We start from the raw sequence: 14,852 nt of genomic DNA on the forward strand, positions 1-14,852 counted from the left end.
AAATAATAAATGCACAAATATAGTCATTTCTCCAGGAAAAAAGGAAATCAAAAGAAGATTAAAAACCATAAGTGTTAACTCCTAGGAAAATGATAACAATCCTTAATACAGTGCAACTTCAGAAATAACACAGAAACTCAACAGTTTCGGATAAAAATGTTACATTTTAAAGGAAGCCATAATTGTTTAAAAGAGATTAAAAGATACTTGGCAAATTTCCTCAGAAAGGTTGTTCCCAAAACTTAGGAGCTCTGCAGTTGCTTTGTTGCCTTCACGGTGAAGTGGGAACTGTTTCCTGCCTGAGGATGTCAGGCTGCTCACTAGCAGTAAAGAGACAGTAATTCTAAAACAAATGGGCAGTCAGTCCAGGCTTCAACTAACAGAGTTATCATTTGCTGCTGCATTTTAAGCAATATAAAGTCTACGCTGTGTTTTGTCTGATTGATTATCTGATAAAAGGAACATTGCAGCAATCTGGTCATGAAGAAATAAAAAGGTTGAATGGCAGTTTGTGTGTTGCCAAATATCACTATGACATTGTACCTTCTCCTTTGATTTTAAAAGGTTTACTGACAAGGACGTGGTGTCTCCTGGTTCACTGAAATGTCATTATCAGTGCTTGTGCAAGGCAGGCTTCAGGTTTCTACATAACGATTGCATGGGTTGCCTTTTAATGCTTGTAGGTCCACACCTTAAACTTAGCCTGTTTGGGTCGACATAGAGCAATTAGTAATATTCAGAAGAATAATTTTAAATTGTGTCAAACTCTGAACATGCTTTCATTTATGTGGAAACAAATGGCTGTTTTGATATTTTTAGACAAGAAAACATCTGATCCTGGTCGATATATCACCTTTGATTTAACATGTTCTGCTCTAACGCCACAATAATAGCTTTGCAAACTTTTACTAAACAAAAATGTTAGCAGATGTCAGTCTGTGGAAAAATTTACACCCTTGTAAATGTACCAGCATTTATAGCACACTGCACACTACAAGGTACACGCATACACTTCATCTGCCTCACAGCCACAACCAATTTGAATCCACCAATTACATGTAAACATATGTGTTTTGGCTGTGGGAAGTCCTGGTACCTGGAGGAAACCCCCAAATGCATAAGAACATGAAAACTTTAAAGAAAGACCCCAGCTGGGTTCAAGCCAGGAATCTCCTTGCTGTGAGTCAACAGCATTAACCACTGCACCATCCTGCTGCCTTGTCCGCTGTAGCAAGATTCCTTGCATAATATTCCACCAAATTCCAATTTTTTACTCTTCCATGCAAAACTCCCTTCTCTTGCAAGACGTTTGTTTTTGTTTTTTCATTCTTTCTTACATGCATTGTGTGTTTTGGATTTCCCAACAACATTTCAGTTGGATTCAAATCTGGGCTTTAATTAAGTCATTCCGTAAGCCTCCGTTTCTTCTTTTTTGAACCACTCTTGTAGATTTGTCAGTGTATTAAGGATCGTTATCTTGTTGTAAGGTCCACTTCCAACTTAAACTTTGGGACAGATGGCTTCGCTCTTTGATATGATGCAAATTTCATAGTTGAATCAATGACTGCAAGCTGCCGAGTATTAGAGACTGTGGAGTAAACCAAAATCATAACTTTTCAATCGCCACGTTTCACAGTTGGCATGAGGAGCTTCTTCCAAAGAAGCTGTCTTTGGTCATTGCCAAACATGTCCTTTACTGTGGCCAAACAGCTAAATCTTTTGATTAGACTGTCCAGAGCACATTATTCCAATAGGCCTGGTTTTTGCCAGTATGTTCACTGGCAAACCATGGCTTTGTTATACGGTTCTTTTTGGAAAGCAAAGGGTTTTTTTTCCTTCTTAGTTTGCCTTACATGCTGCTCAAATATGTGCATGTATTATTGATAGTACATGCATGGACTTCTACAGTTGCAAATGAAGATCTTGTGGCCAGGTTCTTGGAAACGTCTTTTAACGTCAAAATCTCTGCCGGTTGTTTGAGATCTATTTGGAGAAGATGTTCGTTCCGGAGAAATTACTTATTTCACAAAAATGTGGAAATCTTTTCAAATCCCTTACCAGAGTTACACACATCCACAACCATTTGTCTGAAGGCCCCAGAGAGCTCTTTAGATCTTGGCATGACAGTGCACCCTTCAATAGCTGAGAAAACATCAGACCCTCCATGTCAAAGGGTTTAAATAAGATAGCGTCCACCTGTCGACCCCAAAGGAGGATATATTCATTGGGAGTCAATCTGGAGCTCCCAATTTACAATTTGAAAGTGTAAAAAATATGTGTGCTTATTTTTTGCTTGTGAGTTTTTTCTTTGATGACTTTTTTGCAGGCACGACTGTTTAGTTGTTTAAATATGCTGAAAAGCGTGGCACACATATTTTATTTTGTCCTGTGACTGCAAATCATTCTGCACAATTAAAGTCAAGCATCAGTAACATTAACCAAAACACATTATGTTTTAGTGAAAGGTGACCTTAAAGACCATCCATCAATCCATTCATCTATCCATTTTTTTTTCAACCTATTGTTCATTCTGTTTCTGGTAATTTTGCTGTCACTGTTCCTGTCAGACTGACTGGATTAATGGGCACGTGGGCACAAAATTACTTCTACCAAAGCAACACAGCAGAACACAGAAAAGTCTAACCACATCCTGCCAGTAAAGACAAGAAAGCAAATCACATAAGACTGAAAACAGTGACCAAACCCACCCTGGTAAGTGACATCAAGAAGGATAAAATACATTTCCATGTGCATGCAAGCATATGACACAGAGTCTGTGCTGTTTGTGTGTTATGCTCAGGCACATGTGACAGGCTCAGAGCTTGTGGCTGATGCTTGTGCTTGTCGGTGTGCTATACTAGCCAATATGTTGTGCGTGAAGCCAGCGCTATTTATAGAAATAACAGCTCCGTGTGCTGCATGTTGTGTTTATGAAGGCTGTGAAGTCAGTTTTCACTTTACTTCTTAACACTGCTGTGGGATTTTTTTTTTTCAGGTGCCATTGTTGTTTTTCTGTTAGGGCAGCAGGCAGAAGACTTTAAATATCATAGTGAATAACCAACATCTGTGGCTGCCTCTTTGGTATGACTTAAAGTGGTATTTGGGGAAACCCTGCAGTTGATGTTTACCAATAATGCCGTGCTGAGCTCCTCAGTACTCTTCTGTCATTGCTAACAGTCATACGCCACTGAGCAGTGAGAGAGTTTCGGTATGCATGAAAGGAAGTTTTGTGGGCTTGCAGATCAGTCATAACTGTGAGAACAAAAAAAAACGCTTTCTCAGATTTTTGCTTTGAGTGTCACGTTATGGCACAGATATGCCAACTTTTCTGTCGAACAAGCATGGCATGCTGCTCTTTGCAACAAAGTGTGGGCACAGCTGGAGAGAAACAAAACAAAAATAAGGTGCTCGGTCCACCACCTTCTCTCCATCTGATAGAAGAATTCCCAGCATGCATTTGGGCAGTCAGTTGAGGTGCTTTCAGTGAGGGTGAGGGTCCTGCTGTGCCTTCAAAGCCCTAAGACCTCAGTTCTAGAAGAATGTACTTGTATTTCTTTGATTCTTTTAACTCCTGGATATAACACCTCGGTTTCACACAACAATGCACAAATTCTGCAATATTAGACACTTCCATGTTTGACTGGTCGGTCTTACAATAGCATTTCTTGTGGATTATATAACAAGTTTATAATGGATAGAGAAGAAAATGGGTTCACACCTCAGACTCACAGGAAATATTTCCAAAATATATCCTTTTTTTGTTTACTGCCATCCATGTCTATGTACGGCCGGGGGTGGGGGTGGGTTGTGGCTTCAAGGTCGCTGACTTTCTTCTGTGGTAATACACTCTGAACCCTGTGATGGTGAAGATCCAAAGGCAAAATCTGTTTATCACCTTACTGATGAGCGCAAAGAAAGCACAAATGCACAACAGCATCGATACAGCAGTCGCCTAGGTGAAAATTAACACTTTATCAGAGGATTTCCCCCAGCAGGATAACACATGAATGGCTGGACAACAACTGTTCTGTTGCAGTAATTCCACCCACAGCCTATGGCTTGTTACTCGGCCTTTGGTAGCATGTGCTTGCCACTGTCAACAGATTAGCACACAGGCTTAAAGCCCTGTTCACAAAGACACTGTGTACAGAACTAGACTGCTTCCCTCTCATTCACCCATTCTATCATATGAATATGTAACCCCCCTGGACTGGCCCAAATAATTTCCCAGTTGACACTAAACAGGTCAAATAAAACTGCAAATACAGAAGTTACTATATAACCCACTGATGATAAACAAATAGCAGCTTAAAACGTCGACGCTACGTCCCTATTATTAGAGCTCACTGTACAATATATCTAACAGTCTCATAAAGGGTTTGTTTCAGATGAGGGTACATAAGTGTCCCTGTGATCTTTCATTTCAGCGCCTTCTAAATGTTAGTACCTTAGAGTTTGAAACGTATAGCTGACTAACGTCTAATCTGTGCAGTTACCAGACAAACAACAACAAAAAATGAACAATGGAGTGCACAAAAATTTCAAGTTCTGCTTTGCGTTATGCACACTGACACATGAGTTAACTTTCTAACAAAATTGTGAAATAGCAACTGCTCAGTTTGGGTCAACTGTGTAAATCACACAACCCCTAAATATTTACCACCTTTAGACATTGTTGGGACACCTTGATGTGTTTGAGTCGGGCTTGGCTGAGAAGTGTCAGCTGCGCGCAGGAAAATAAATTATTTACACCCCCTCCTTTGACTTCAAAGGGCTGGCAAGCCATTCAACCCCAGATTTGGAGAGGTGGGGGTCGGAGGAGGAGTTGCTAGTCACTAGGCAACATCTGTCTCACCTGCCCCAACATGCCAGAATTAGATATTTATCTCTGAAGGATGTATGCACAGGGTACAAAAGGTACATATAGATGACAAATTAAAAGCGAATTTATCAACTCCTACACTGCGATGGCTCTTATTTTGAAACATGGTTTGAATTTACTTTTTCACTTAGAAAGACAGGTCACTGCAAATTGTACACTGTGGCCTTTGCAGCTAGCGCATCTCAACTCAATTAAACGCCTGCGAGAGATGCTGGACTGACATGTTAGAAGCAGCTCTTCAACATCATCAAAATCACAAATGGGACAGCATTACACCAGTGAAATTTCAGAGACATGTACGATCAGTGTCACATACTGAATCAACGCCTTACTAGGACAATTTATGTTGCTTTTTTGCTTAAATGTATTACCCATCTGTTCTTTTAAAAGCTTTGTCAGTATGAGTCATGTAGAAAGCTGACTGGCTAGACTGTTGTGTCCAGAAAACAGTGTGACAATGTGATTTTCCTCCTCATGTGGAAAACGGTTTTGTTGCTTCTTTATTGCGCAACAGCTAGCAGCTACACTAAGACGGCCTTTTGCGTTGCAGTATCTATGATATTTTGGCTGTGCCAAGGGAAGTACAGGGAAGAACAGTGCACAATGAAACTTCGTGTCAAGTGGCGACACAAGGTGACCGTTCAGCTAGAAAATCAGGAACTTTGGCTTGAGCAACATGACCACTGTATGAAACCTGCCCTATGGGAGCCGTTGTTTATTTACCCTCTGCCAGCACGCAGACACAATGTTAACACAAAGCATGCCAAACACAACCAAACTCTCTCGTTAAAGCAGGCAAGTTCAAGCATGTGCCACCATCACACAGTATTCACAGAGACAGAACCAGTCTTCTTAGTGATTATAAATAACTCGTCCATTCATCTGGGAATCTCAGGTTAATATCCTGTTTTGTTTCTCTCAATGTGCATTTCAGCCATTTCTTCACATCTCTCGCACTGGTGGGAAAAATAGTAACTCCACTTTTTATTTAGAAATTAAAACTGAAGAGGAAAAATGCTTTGCCATTGCTTTTACATTTTATGAATGTTTCTCACTACCCGCATTTGCACAAGTACTCCAACATAATCCGACAACACAGATCACGTTTTAAGGATCACAATGACCAGAGATGAGACATAAAACCTTTATCTTCCCATTGCTCCACACTGATACGTAGGTAGCCCTGTTAGCCTGTTTGATCAGGTTGTGTGCGGATGATGCGCACGTGCGTGCATGTGAAGACCTGGCCATGCGCGACAACAGCAAATGACCACCTATCCGTCACTGGCACTAGGGCCAAAGATTAACATGAGCTTAGGCTTGGCACCAGCTGGACCACAGCCTGGAAAGAGAAAACTAGACAGTACTTAATGCAGACATGGAGATCTGAAGAGAGGAACGTAAAGTATTTTGCATGATGTGTGTTTTTTTTTTTAGTTTATTCCTTTTAACTGGAATCATAAAAGTTATGTGGGAAAATCCAGCTAAGAAATCCCCGAGAGCAAAAGCAAAAAACACAAAAAAAATCCCTCCACCTAATTTCTAATTGTAAACTCAAGAGATCCTTACAATTTCTCTCTCTCTTCTTATCTTTTGTCTCTTTCAATTTGCCTGTCTGCACGTCTTAGAATGTGGCTTTTGGTCTGTGACTTATATTGAGAAAACAGCAAGCTGCCACAGGAAGACTGTGTTGTGCTGAAGCAGTTGCTGTGGGTGGGCTGAAAACGAGAGAGCAAGAAAAACAGAAGTTAACAGTAAACGTCTCCGTGTGTCCCACCCTGCTTAGCCTGCGTCTAGACTAGCCTCCGTGAGGCAGGCGGCAGTCATAACAAGGGATTCAGAGAGCAAACAGGGCTGTTTTGCGTAGTTAGCCACTCGTCTATGGAGTTGCAATCAAGAAAAAAAAACCCTCTGCATTTAATTGGGGCTGAACAAGAAGCTCACAGTGCAACGTACAATTATGAGATATAAGAGGAGCCAGTTCTGAGTTCTGACAGTGTGCCAACATGCCCCATGTGCCACACACACCAGAAGACCATCTCACCAGATTGGCACTGGGCAAAAGGACCTGCAACCGTTACTAAGCACTGTGCCAAGGCTGTTGGCCTACTTATGAGCTGTTCTCATGTTAGTGTCAAGCCAAGAAAATCTACACATACACACATGCACCCTTAAGCAAGTCTTTGTTATTTAAAACATGCCCTGCATTTAGGCCAAGATATTTCAGCTTGGCCCATCCATTATACCATGCTTCAAATTGAGCTTGTTGGCCTTTAACACAATTGGACAACTGAACAGAGGTGGCTGTTTGAAGAGCTGCACTGACTTCAAAATTGATCAATCAGCTAACACTATTTTTGCAACCATGCTCTCATTTCCCATCCTTGTTACTGATGATGCCACTAAAGATGCCTTTGTTGACAATGTGAAGAGCTAACTGTGGTGATGACATTCCCAACATGACCTCAATCAAGCATTTTCATAGCCCGGAGGCACAAAACAATTCAACAAACTCAGACACCGCAGAGAATCTCTTTACCCTCATTTTTATAATGAATGCAATTATATTAGGAAAATTGTTTTACTCCTCCAACAGGCAGTGGCCCTGACTGGAGAGGGGCTGTTTTGAATTTGTTTGGTTACTGTTTACAGTCAATTGTCAGTTTCTTTGACCACCCTCTATGGACGGCACCATTTCTGAATTACAGTTTATGTGCATGAAGTCAGTTAAAACACGATCAAAAATAACTTAAGTACTCTACACAAAGAATAGAAAGAATTGGATTCAGCATTGTAAGCTGAATGCACACCACCCTATGACTGGATATGTTGTCAAACACCTTTAATGTCATCTAAACACTTATTTTACTTAATCACCAAGGGGAGAAAAATGCTGAATGTCATTGGTCATTGAAATGTACATTAGAATAATACACGCTAGGCAGCAGAAAACTGCACCATGTCACCATGTCAATCATGGTCTTATCAGTGATACTTAGTTTTAGCTATGAAAAGGTAAATTAAACTGTAAACTCAGGAGATCTGGACCAGATATCCACCTCAAACTGCACAAATAATGTATTTTTTAAAACATTCCTTCTCAGATTTGAAAGAAAACCGAGGTTTCACCCAGAGGTTAACCTAAGCACTGCCTGAGGGAAGAGCTATGCAATGAATGGAAAAGCAGGCCACACATCTATCCAGGCCATTTTTATTGATCCTTGAAACCCCTTTCACAAAGACCATCCCACCCACCCCATCTCGACCACAAAAAGGGGACAATATAAACAACCAATAAATAAGAATCTGCGTGATTAAGGCGGTTCTACATCTCCAATAGAACACAACAGTGTGGACATGTTGGAGTTATACAGCTTCTTACAGTACAAGCAGTAGATTTTTCAGAACATCACATCTAAAAAGGCAGCACTTCATGAAAAGTGAACCATTTTTAAGTTTGGATGAAACTCCCATTGTAATGAAACAACACTTTACTTCTGTAATTTAAAAAATAAAAACCCATGCTCTTTTAGATGACACTGGCATCAGAGCTTATTTCAAGACTATGCCACATAGAGTTGGGAAAAAAATTAAAATTGCAGAAAACTAATTTTATTTTCCGCCCCCAACCTACGTTCAGAAAAAGATCATTAAACCACTTCAATCCCAAAATGGAGAAGCTGGTTGTTCTTTATATCAGGTTTCTCAGATAGGAATAAATAAATACACTTTTTAAACTGGTAAACTGTCTTGGAGTCCAGGCTTGGGAGGCTACATAGTGTCATAGCATTGTTCAGAGTGGCTTTTAAGAACTTCAGCATTTCTTTATTACATTCATGTCCAGGAAATAGGAGAAGTGGGCCCTAAAGCCATCCACCCTCTGGCCACAAGTGCGCAAGACGCATGCCCTGTGCATTCAACGCAAATACCCAGAGTTCTCCTTTGTGCACCCTGCACAGCATTGTGGTATAGTCGTACGGAGAGGTGCTCACAAAATAAAAAGTGAGGAAATGAACGCTCTTCGTCTGTTCTGAACAATTCTCACTCTTCTGTCTCCATTTTTGCGCAACTGCAAATAAGGTCCTCTCAGCAACTAACAGTGCTTGGCTGCTGTTTGCTGACAAAGTCCGAGATGAAATCAAATTCATTCTGGCCCAGGAAGAGTTCTGGCAGCTCCTGGACTCGGTCCAAGCCCAGCTCCATGACCAGTGAAGTCAGGACATCTTCGTCAATCATATCCGCATCCATGCCATTCAAGGCTAGTGCCGGGCTAGCCATGTGCTGCATGTTAGCCAGCTGAGCTGGGCTCATGCGGTACTGGGCTGTGGGCCCCATGTGGTTCCCACCCATAGGACCCAGCGGATGTCCATGGTACTGGGTGTTGAGTTTCTGCAGTTGCATGCTGGCCATTAGCTGCTGAGAAGTTAATCCTCCATTCATGAACTGTTGTTGCTGTTGCTGCTGCATATGCTGGGCCTGCTGTTGGTGCTGTTGCGGATGCATGTGGTGCTGCTGTTGCGGATGATGTTGTTGTTGCTGCTGGGGCTGGCCATTATACATCATGTGACCAGAGGTCATTTGATGGTGACCCATCTGGGCCCCATTCAGCTGTCCATTCATGGGTCCAGCCACCATGCCCTGTCGCTGCCTCATGGCGGTCTCCATGTTGGCCTGAGTGCCACCATAGTGCATCATCTGGCCACTGGGCAGCACCCTCATGCCCTGCTGGTTGGCATGCTGCTGGGGTCCTGCCTGTAGGCCGCTATTCATACCCATCCTGTAACCGTGGAGACTGGCACCCGCTGAGTTGTGATTCATGGGCATCATCAGATGATCTGCCATGCCTCCTGTCTATGGACAGAGAGGAGACACTGTTAGAACAAAGTAAGGGGCAGGCAAGGTGTTTCAAAGCACTAAGAAAATTTAGGAGAACACCAAGCAATATGGAATGTGCAAAGCTAGCCACCCATTTAAACCAGTATCAAACTGGTTAAGACAACAACAGAAATAATGTCACCATGTTTTAGGTTTTACTTGGCTGTGTAGTCCAAACCGGAGTCTCTATATAAATACTGACTTCTTTTACAGTCACCACGCTCTTCACCTTCATTGAAAAGAAACAAAGATACACGCTTCCTTACAATGTCACGATTCCACCTCGAGTTAAACCACCGAAATCGATTCCGGTGGAATAAATAAATAAAAAATCTGCAAGGTTGTTTTGCCCACTGGCTAATACTGAGAGAAATACTGGTGTGTTTAGTCTTCCTAAAACCTGCTCTCTCTTTGTGCCAAGGAATGAACGCCCAGGTTGAAATTACAGGTTAACGTACACTGTTTGGGTACATTTTAAAGCCAGATAATTCATCCATGACGGGATCGGCAAAACAGAGGCAAAATGCGTGCATCGCGTAATGCACAGTTTAAAATCCTATATATATGTTGCATGACAGCTGAGGCAGAAAAATCTGTTACATTTTACGCACGTAAGGTTGCAACAAAGAACACTGACATCATGCAACATCTCCCCAACAGCTGAATCACCATAATTCTAACAAGGTATAAAATTAAACAGAGGCTCCCGATTTCCACCAATTACGGCGATTCGTTTGTTTAAATGTTAGTCTCTGATAATATCCTCCACACTCTAGCCTAGTGTTATTCATTTTCGTAATCTCGACTTTGAAACAAGGGAATGCAAACAATGGAGCAGCAGCAGCAGCAGCAGCCCCCAAGACCACCACAGACTAAAACACCAATTTCCCCAACAAATAAATCCGATAAAAAAAAAATCACTTACCCGCATTCACTACGTTTCCACAAAGTTGCGCGACTTTTCTTCAGCTCCGGCTTTTTGAACAGTTTTCCTCTTGTAATCGTAGCTCCTCTGAATTACAGCGTGTATTCCACAGGGTTACGCTTCATGCTCAAGCGGGGACGGTGTGCACAAAGACTGCCGCATCAGATCTTGAAACGACTGCCTATTTTCTGGGTCAACTCAGGGATTATGTACATCTAAAAAGCTCAGAGGAAGGCAGTCGGGGAGAGGTGGAGCCTCGGTCCTGCCTCTTCTTTGTTCCTATTGGCCCTACTTAATATAATTGTGCATGGGCGTAGAAAAAAAGGGGGCAGTTGGAGAGTTGTGACACAGTAGCCAATTTAAATACCCTCCTCCCCACAGTTTCTTTTTGAAAGATTATTTAGACATCTTATTTGTCGTCAAAGCAGGTTTAAATTTCCTGCTGTGCTTGCAAAAGGCGAATAAAATACTAGAGTGACAAGGGATAGATAGATAGATAGATAGATAGATAGATAGATAGATAGATAGATAGATAGATAGATAGATAGATAGATAGATAGATAGATAGATAGATTTTGTCTATATTTATGCATAAATGCATGAGCATGGACACACTAAGGCAGTACGTCAGACATCACATTAGTGTGGAAAAACTATGCACTCAGCTTTTCTGCACGTACACTTCATCTCCAAGATCACCGAGATCTCTGTTGGTCCATGTGAGCCATAGTTTGCTGTGTGTTGGCTTCAGTGAGGGAGGGCGGAGGAATGTAGACTGTGTGCTATTCTCAGGCTGTAGCGGCAACGTAACTACTGCTCGATGCGCTGCACGTGTGGGAATTTCTGCCTGTTTGTGTTTGGGTGCATGTGCATTCACTCTTTAGATGCACACATCTCTTGATTGGCCACTCCAGGACGACAAACTCTTTCCTGCAATTACATTTGAATGCAGCCACTTTGGGAGGGAGAGCCAACCCATTGTCCAGGGAATTCATCTATAAATGGCCAACCACTGGCAAGGCATTTGTCATTGTTTGACATTGTCCAGCAACTTTAAGCTAATGTAAATGAACCACTCCCAGGTGTGAGCGCTTTCTGTTAAACTCACTCGCCCAGTCAGCCAATCTGAGTAAAGTATAGAATCAACACAAGAATCAAGTTTCTATTGTGATTTTCCCAGAGAAAGTATGGTGTAATTGCATTAGAGAGCACAGATAATGTGTCCAGACTCTCTGCAGTTCACCAATCACATCACTGCCTCTGTTTAAAATTCAAGATATTTGCATGAAATCCCAATCAACCAGGATTGCAATGGAAGATATACACATTGTAATTATGTGATTGCTGCTTGCGTTATTGTAAGAATGTTGAGGATCTACTTGTATTGTGCCCCTTCCACACTGTTTTTCCTGCATACTGAGTGTGTTTATTTATGTACATCTTCCTGATTGGTTCATGATTTTGGGGAGGGAACCGTGACACACCTTACCTTAGGCCACTTTCTAATTTTTATGCTTACGTGCAAGCGTACATCTGTGACTGCCTTTCAGTGAAAAACAGGAAGAGAGAGGGTTAACGTGACTGTGTTTGTATGAGCAATAGGCTGTACGTTAGACACACCCCTGTCCCACACTAAAATATGTATTAGAAATGCTGCAGTTACAGGATAAAATGATCACACACAGGTTCCACCCTCAAACAGCTTAGAGAATTAGTCATATTTCAACAGAAAGTTGTGTATTCACCTAGTCTCAACCAATCAAAATGTGCTTCTTCAAGCTTTGATAAGCTCCCCCACAAATGGCCTCAACATTCCTCATTGACTCAACATGTCAGAAGACTGTCCACAGCTCTGCCTGACCTACACAAGCTTTGTTGTAGCAGTTGACCTAAGACCCTTACCATTGTTGAGTCACATTGCATAGACTGTCTACAGGCTGGCTGTGTCTGAAGCAGTGAAATAAACTGAATGTTTGTACACCACATTTCATGAGGTAAGGTGGAATCCATTTGGACAATAAGACAATTTTCATAATGTTACCTCTGTGCACCACCGTAGTGGGTCTGAAACGAGGCATTCAAAATGTAAGTGAAATGTAGACTTTCAGAAATATTGCACTAACCAATTTTGGAATCACAGGCATTTTTACATAGTTACTCTGTTTTTCCTGACCCAAAAAGCAATATATCAAGATATAAAAATAGCATAGTACATGGATTCAAATGCTCTCAAATGCAGTACGTGATGGCTGAAATTCAGAACTCATGGACATTAATAAATGCTACTTTCATCAATTGATATTCTTATCTAGCTTCTGCTTGTTTGTGGTGTTTTCTGCCATTACTTTGGCTTTAGCAATTGAAAAGGAAGTCCAGTTGTGCTGACGAACTGTAACATTCATTTTATTTGCCTTAGGAAGCTTTTGGGATGCTTTTCTATATGTTGTAGGTCATTGACTGAATCTGAGCAGAAATATAGCCCCATGTGCTTCATAATTTACCATGCTGCTTCTTTCAGCTATCGCTTCATCAGTAAACAGTGACTCACTTCTATTGGCAGGTAGCTACCCATGCCAGGTGATGTGGTACATATGAGCTCTTTCTGTTTCTCTCTACTGTCTTCCAACCTGGTACCAGTTATTCAGCTTAATTTGTCCAATGCTGGTATAGTTTTCTAGTGAAATCTCACTCATTGTTACTGGTGGTTTGCATCTTCGTGATTACATTTATGAAGGAATTCCTTCAACGACATGTCCACCTCCTCAAGAGTTTACTTGAATCAGCTAGATGCTTCAAAGGTGCTTTGTCCAAGTTTCTGCATCTCTCTAATAAATCTTTTTTACTTGACATCATCCATACAGCTACCAAGCAACAAAAAAGTCTGTAATTTCTAAATTGTTATTGTCATATTTTGTGTTAAACCCCTTTAACGGAAGTGGTGTACAGAAGCAAAATCATGAAAATGTCACTGTTCACTTAACTTCACTTCACTGCTTCACTTAACCCAAACTCCATTTGTTATATTCCTCATCCTTACCACCGTTGATGACATTTATCTTTTTAACTTTTTCTTCTTGTTTAGATAAAAGTATGACAGAAAGAAAGAAAGAAAGAAAGAAAGAAAGAAAGAAAGCAAACCCACACACACAAACATATCGATGTAATCATATGACTTTAATATTCTTCCTGTGCATTTCAAACGGTCTTTCTACATGCACTGATGACAATATCGGCATCCATTGTATTGCATTGCTTGTGAGCATAGTAATTAAATGAGAACCGTCCAGTCGTTCAGTGCTTGTGCATAATCAGTTATAAAAATAGGCAACATGTTTCATTGTTGAAGAATTCTAAGCATGAAATTGTGAAACAATCCATGATGCAGCTTGAGAGAGAACAAAAAACAGCTGTGTCTCGAAATGTGCTGTCTAGTCTCAATTAAGTCGTAAGGAACATGTAAAAGTCACATATTTTTGAGTGGCACAAAGCTGGTACTTTATTGACTTGGGAAAGCTGTCTTCCAAGAGACTCTGCTCTATTTCTAGGCATCATCTGCCTAGGCACTCTGCATGTAATTTCCACTGGCTCACGTGACTGCGCCAATTCAAGCAAACTTTGTAGCTGTTATGAAGCTGGCCAGCAAGATGAGAGAAAAGCTGCCATATCCGTGCCATCCGTGCGTCTTCAAGGGAGCCTACAGACTGACTGCAGAAGCCAGTGTTCATTCCTCCTGAACCTCCACGGGTGCCTTTGCTCCAACCGTCTTTGAAGCAGTGGCACTACACAGAGGAATTTCCTGCTAAGTGCTGCACTGGGTACCAACTTTGTCTTTGGTTCTAAAGGCTTTCTATGGAAAAAGAAACCACACCAACAACATGTGAACAAGGAAATGATGGGACAAGATATTCCTCTGACAGTGATTCAGCATATCCTTTTGTTAGGCAAGATAGTCCCTAAATAGGTTTTGCCATTGCCACAAGCCTTGTCATTGCTTTAACCCCAAACAATTTCCGACTCATTTGATTAAGGTTAGGGAGGTTATTTTCTGGTTGTCTGGAAATCCAGATGGATACAAATATATGGTACATGTTCTTCATCTTTGTCAGCTGAACGTGAGCACTGCATGCAGACTGCACAGTTTGCGTGCAGTATCTCAATTTCGAATAGTAA

At 41.3% G+C, this 14,852-nt stretch overlaps 1 protein-coding gene across 1 annotated transcript; it reads right to left on the reverse strand.

The window, feature by feature from the left end:
• Window positions 1-8,077: 8,077 nt before the first annotated feature.
• Window positions 8,078-10,936, reverse strand: cited4b (Cbp/p300-interacting transactivator, with Glu/Asp-rich carboxy-terminal domain, 4b). The gene is made up of 2 exons (XM_005736134.1): window positions 10,683-10,936; window positions 8,078-9,733 (listed from the first exon to the last, which is right to left on the reverse strand). The coding sequence occupies exons 1-2, from the start codon at window positions 10,686-10,688 to the stop codon at window positions 8,969-8,971; spliced, it is 771 nt and encodes a 256-aa protein (XP_005736191.1). The 5' UTR covers window positions 10,689-10,936; the 3' UTR covers window positions 8,078-8,968.
• Between the last annotated feature and the right edge of the window lie 3,916 nt (window positions 10,937-14,852).

Source organism: Pundamilia nyererei, unplaced genomic scaffold (assembly GCF_000239375.1).
Source record: "Pundamilia nyererei isolate P.nyererei 1_Seehausen unplaced genomic scaffold, PunNye1.0 scaffold00067, whole genome shotgun sequence".
In the NCBI taxonomy this organism is placed as follows: Eukaryota; Metazoa; Chordata; class Actinopteri; order Cichliformes; family Cichlidae; genus Pundamilia; species Pundamilia nyererei.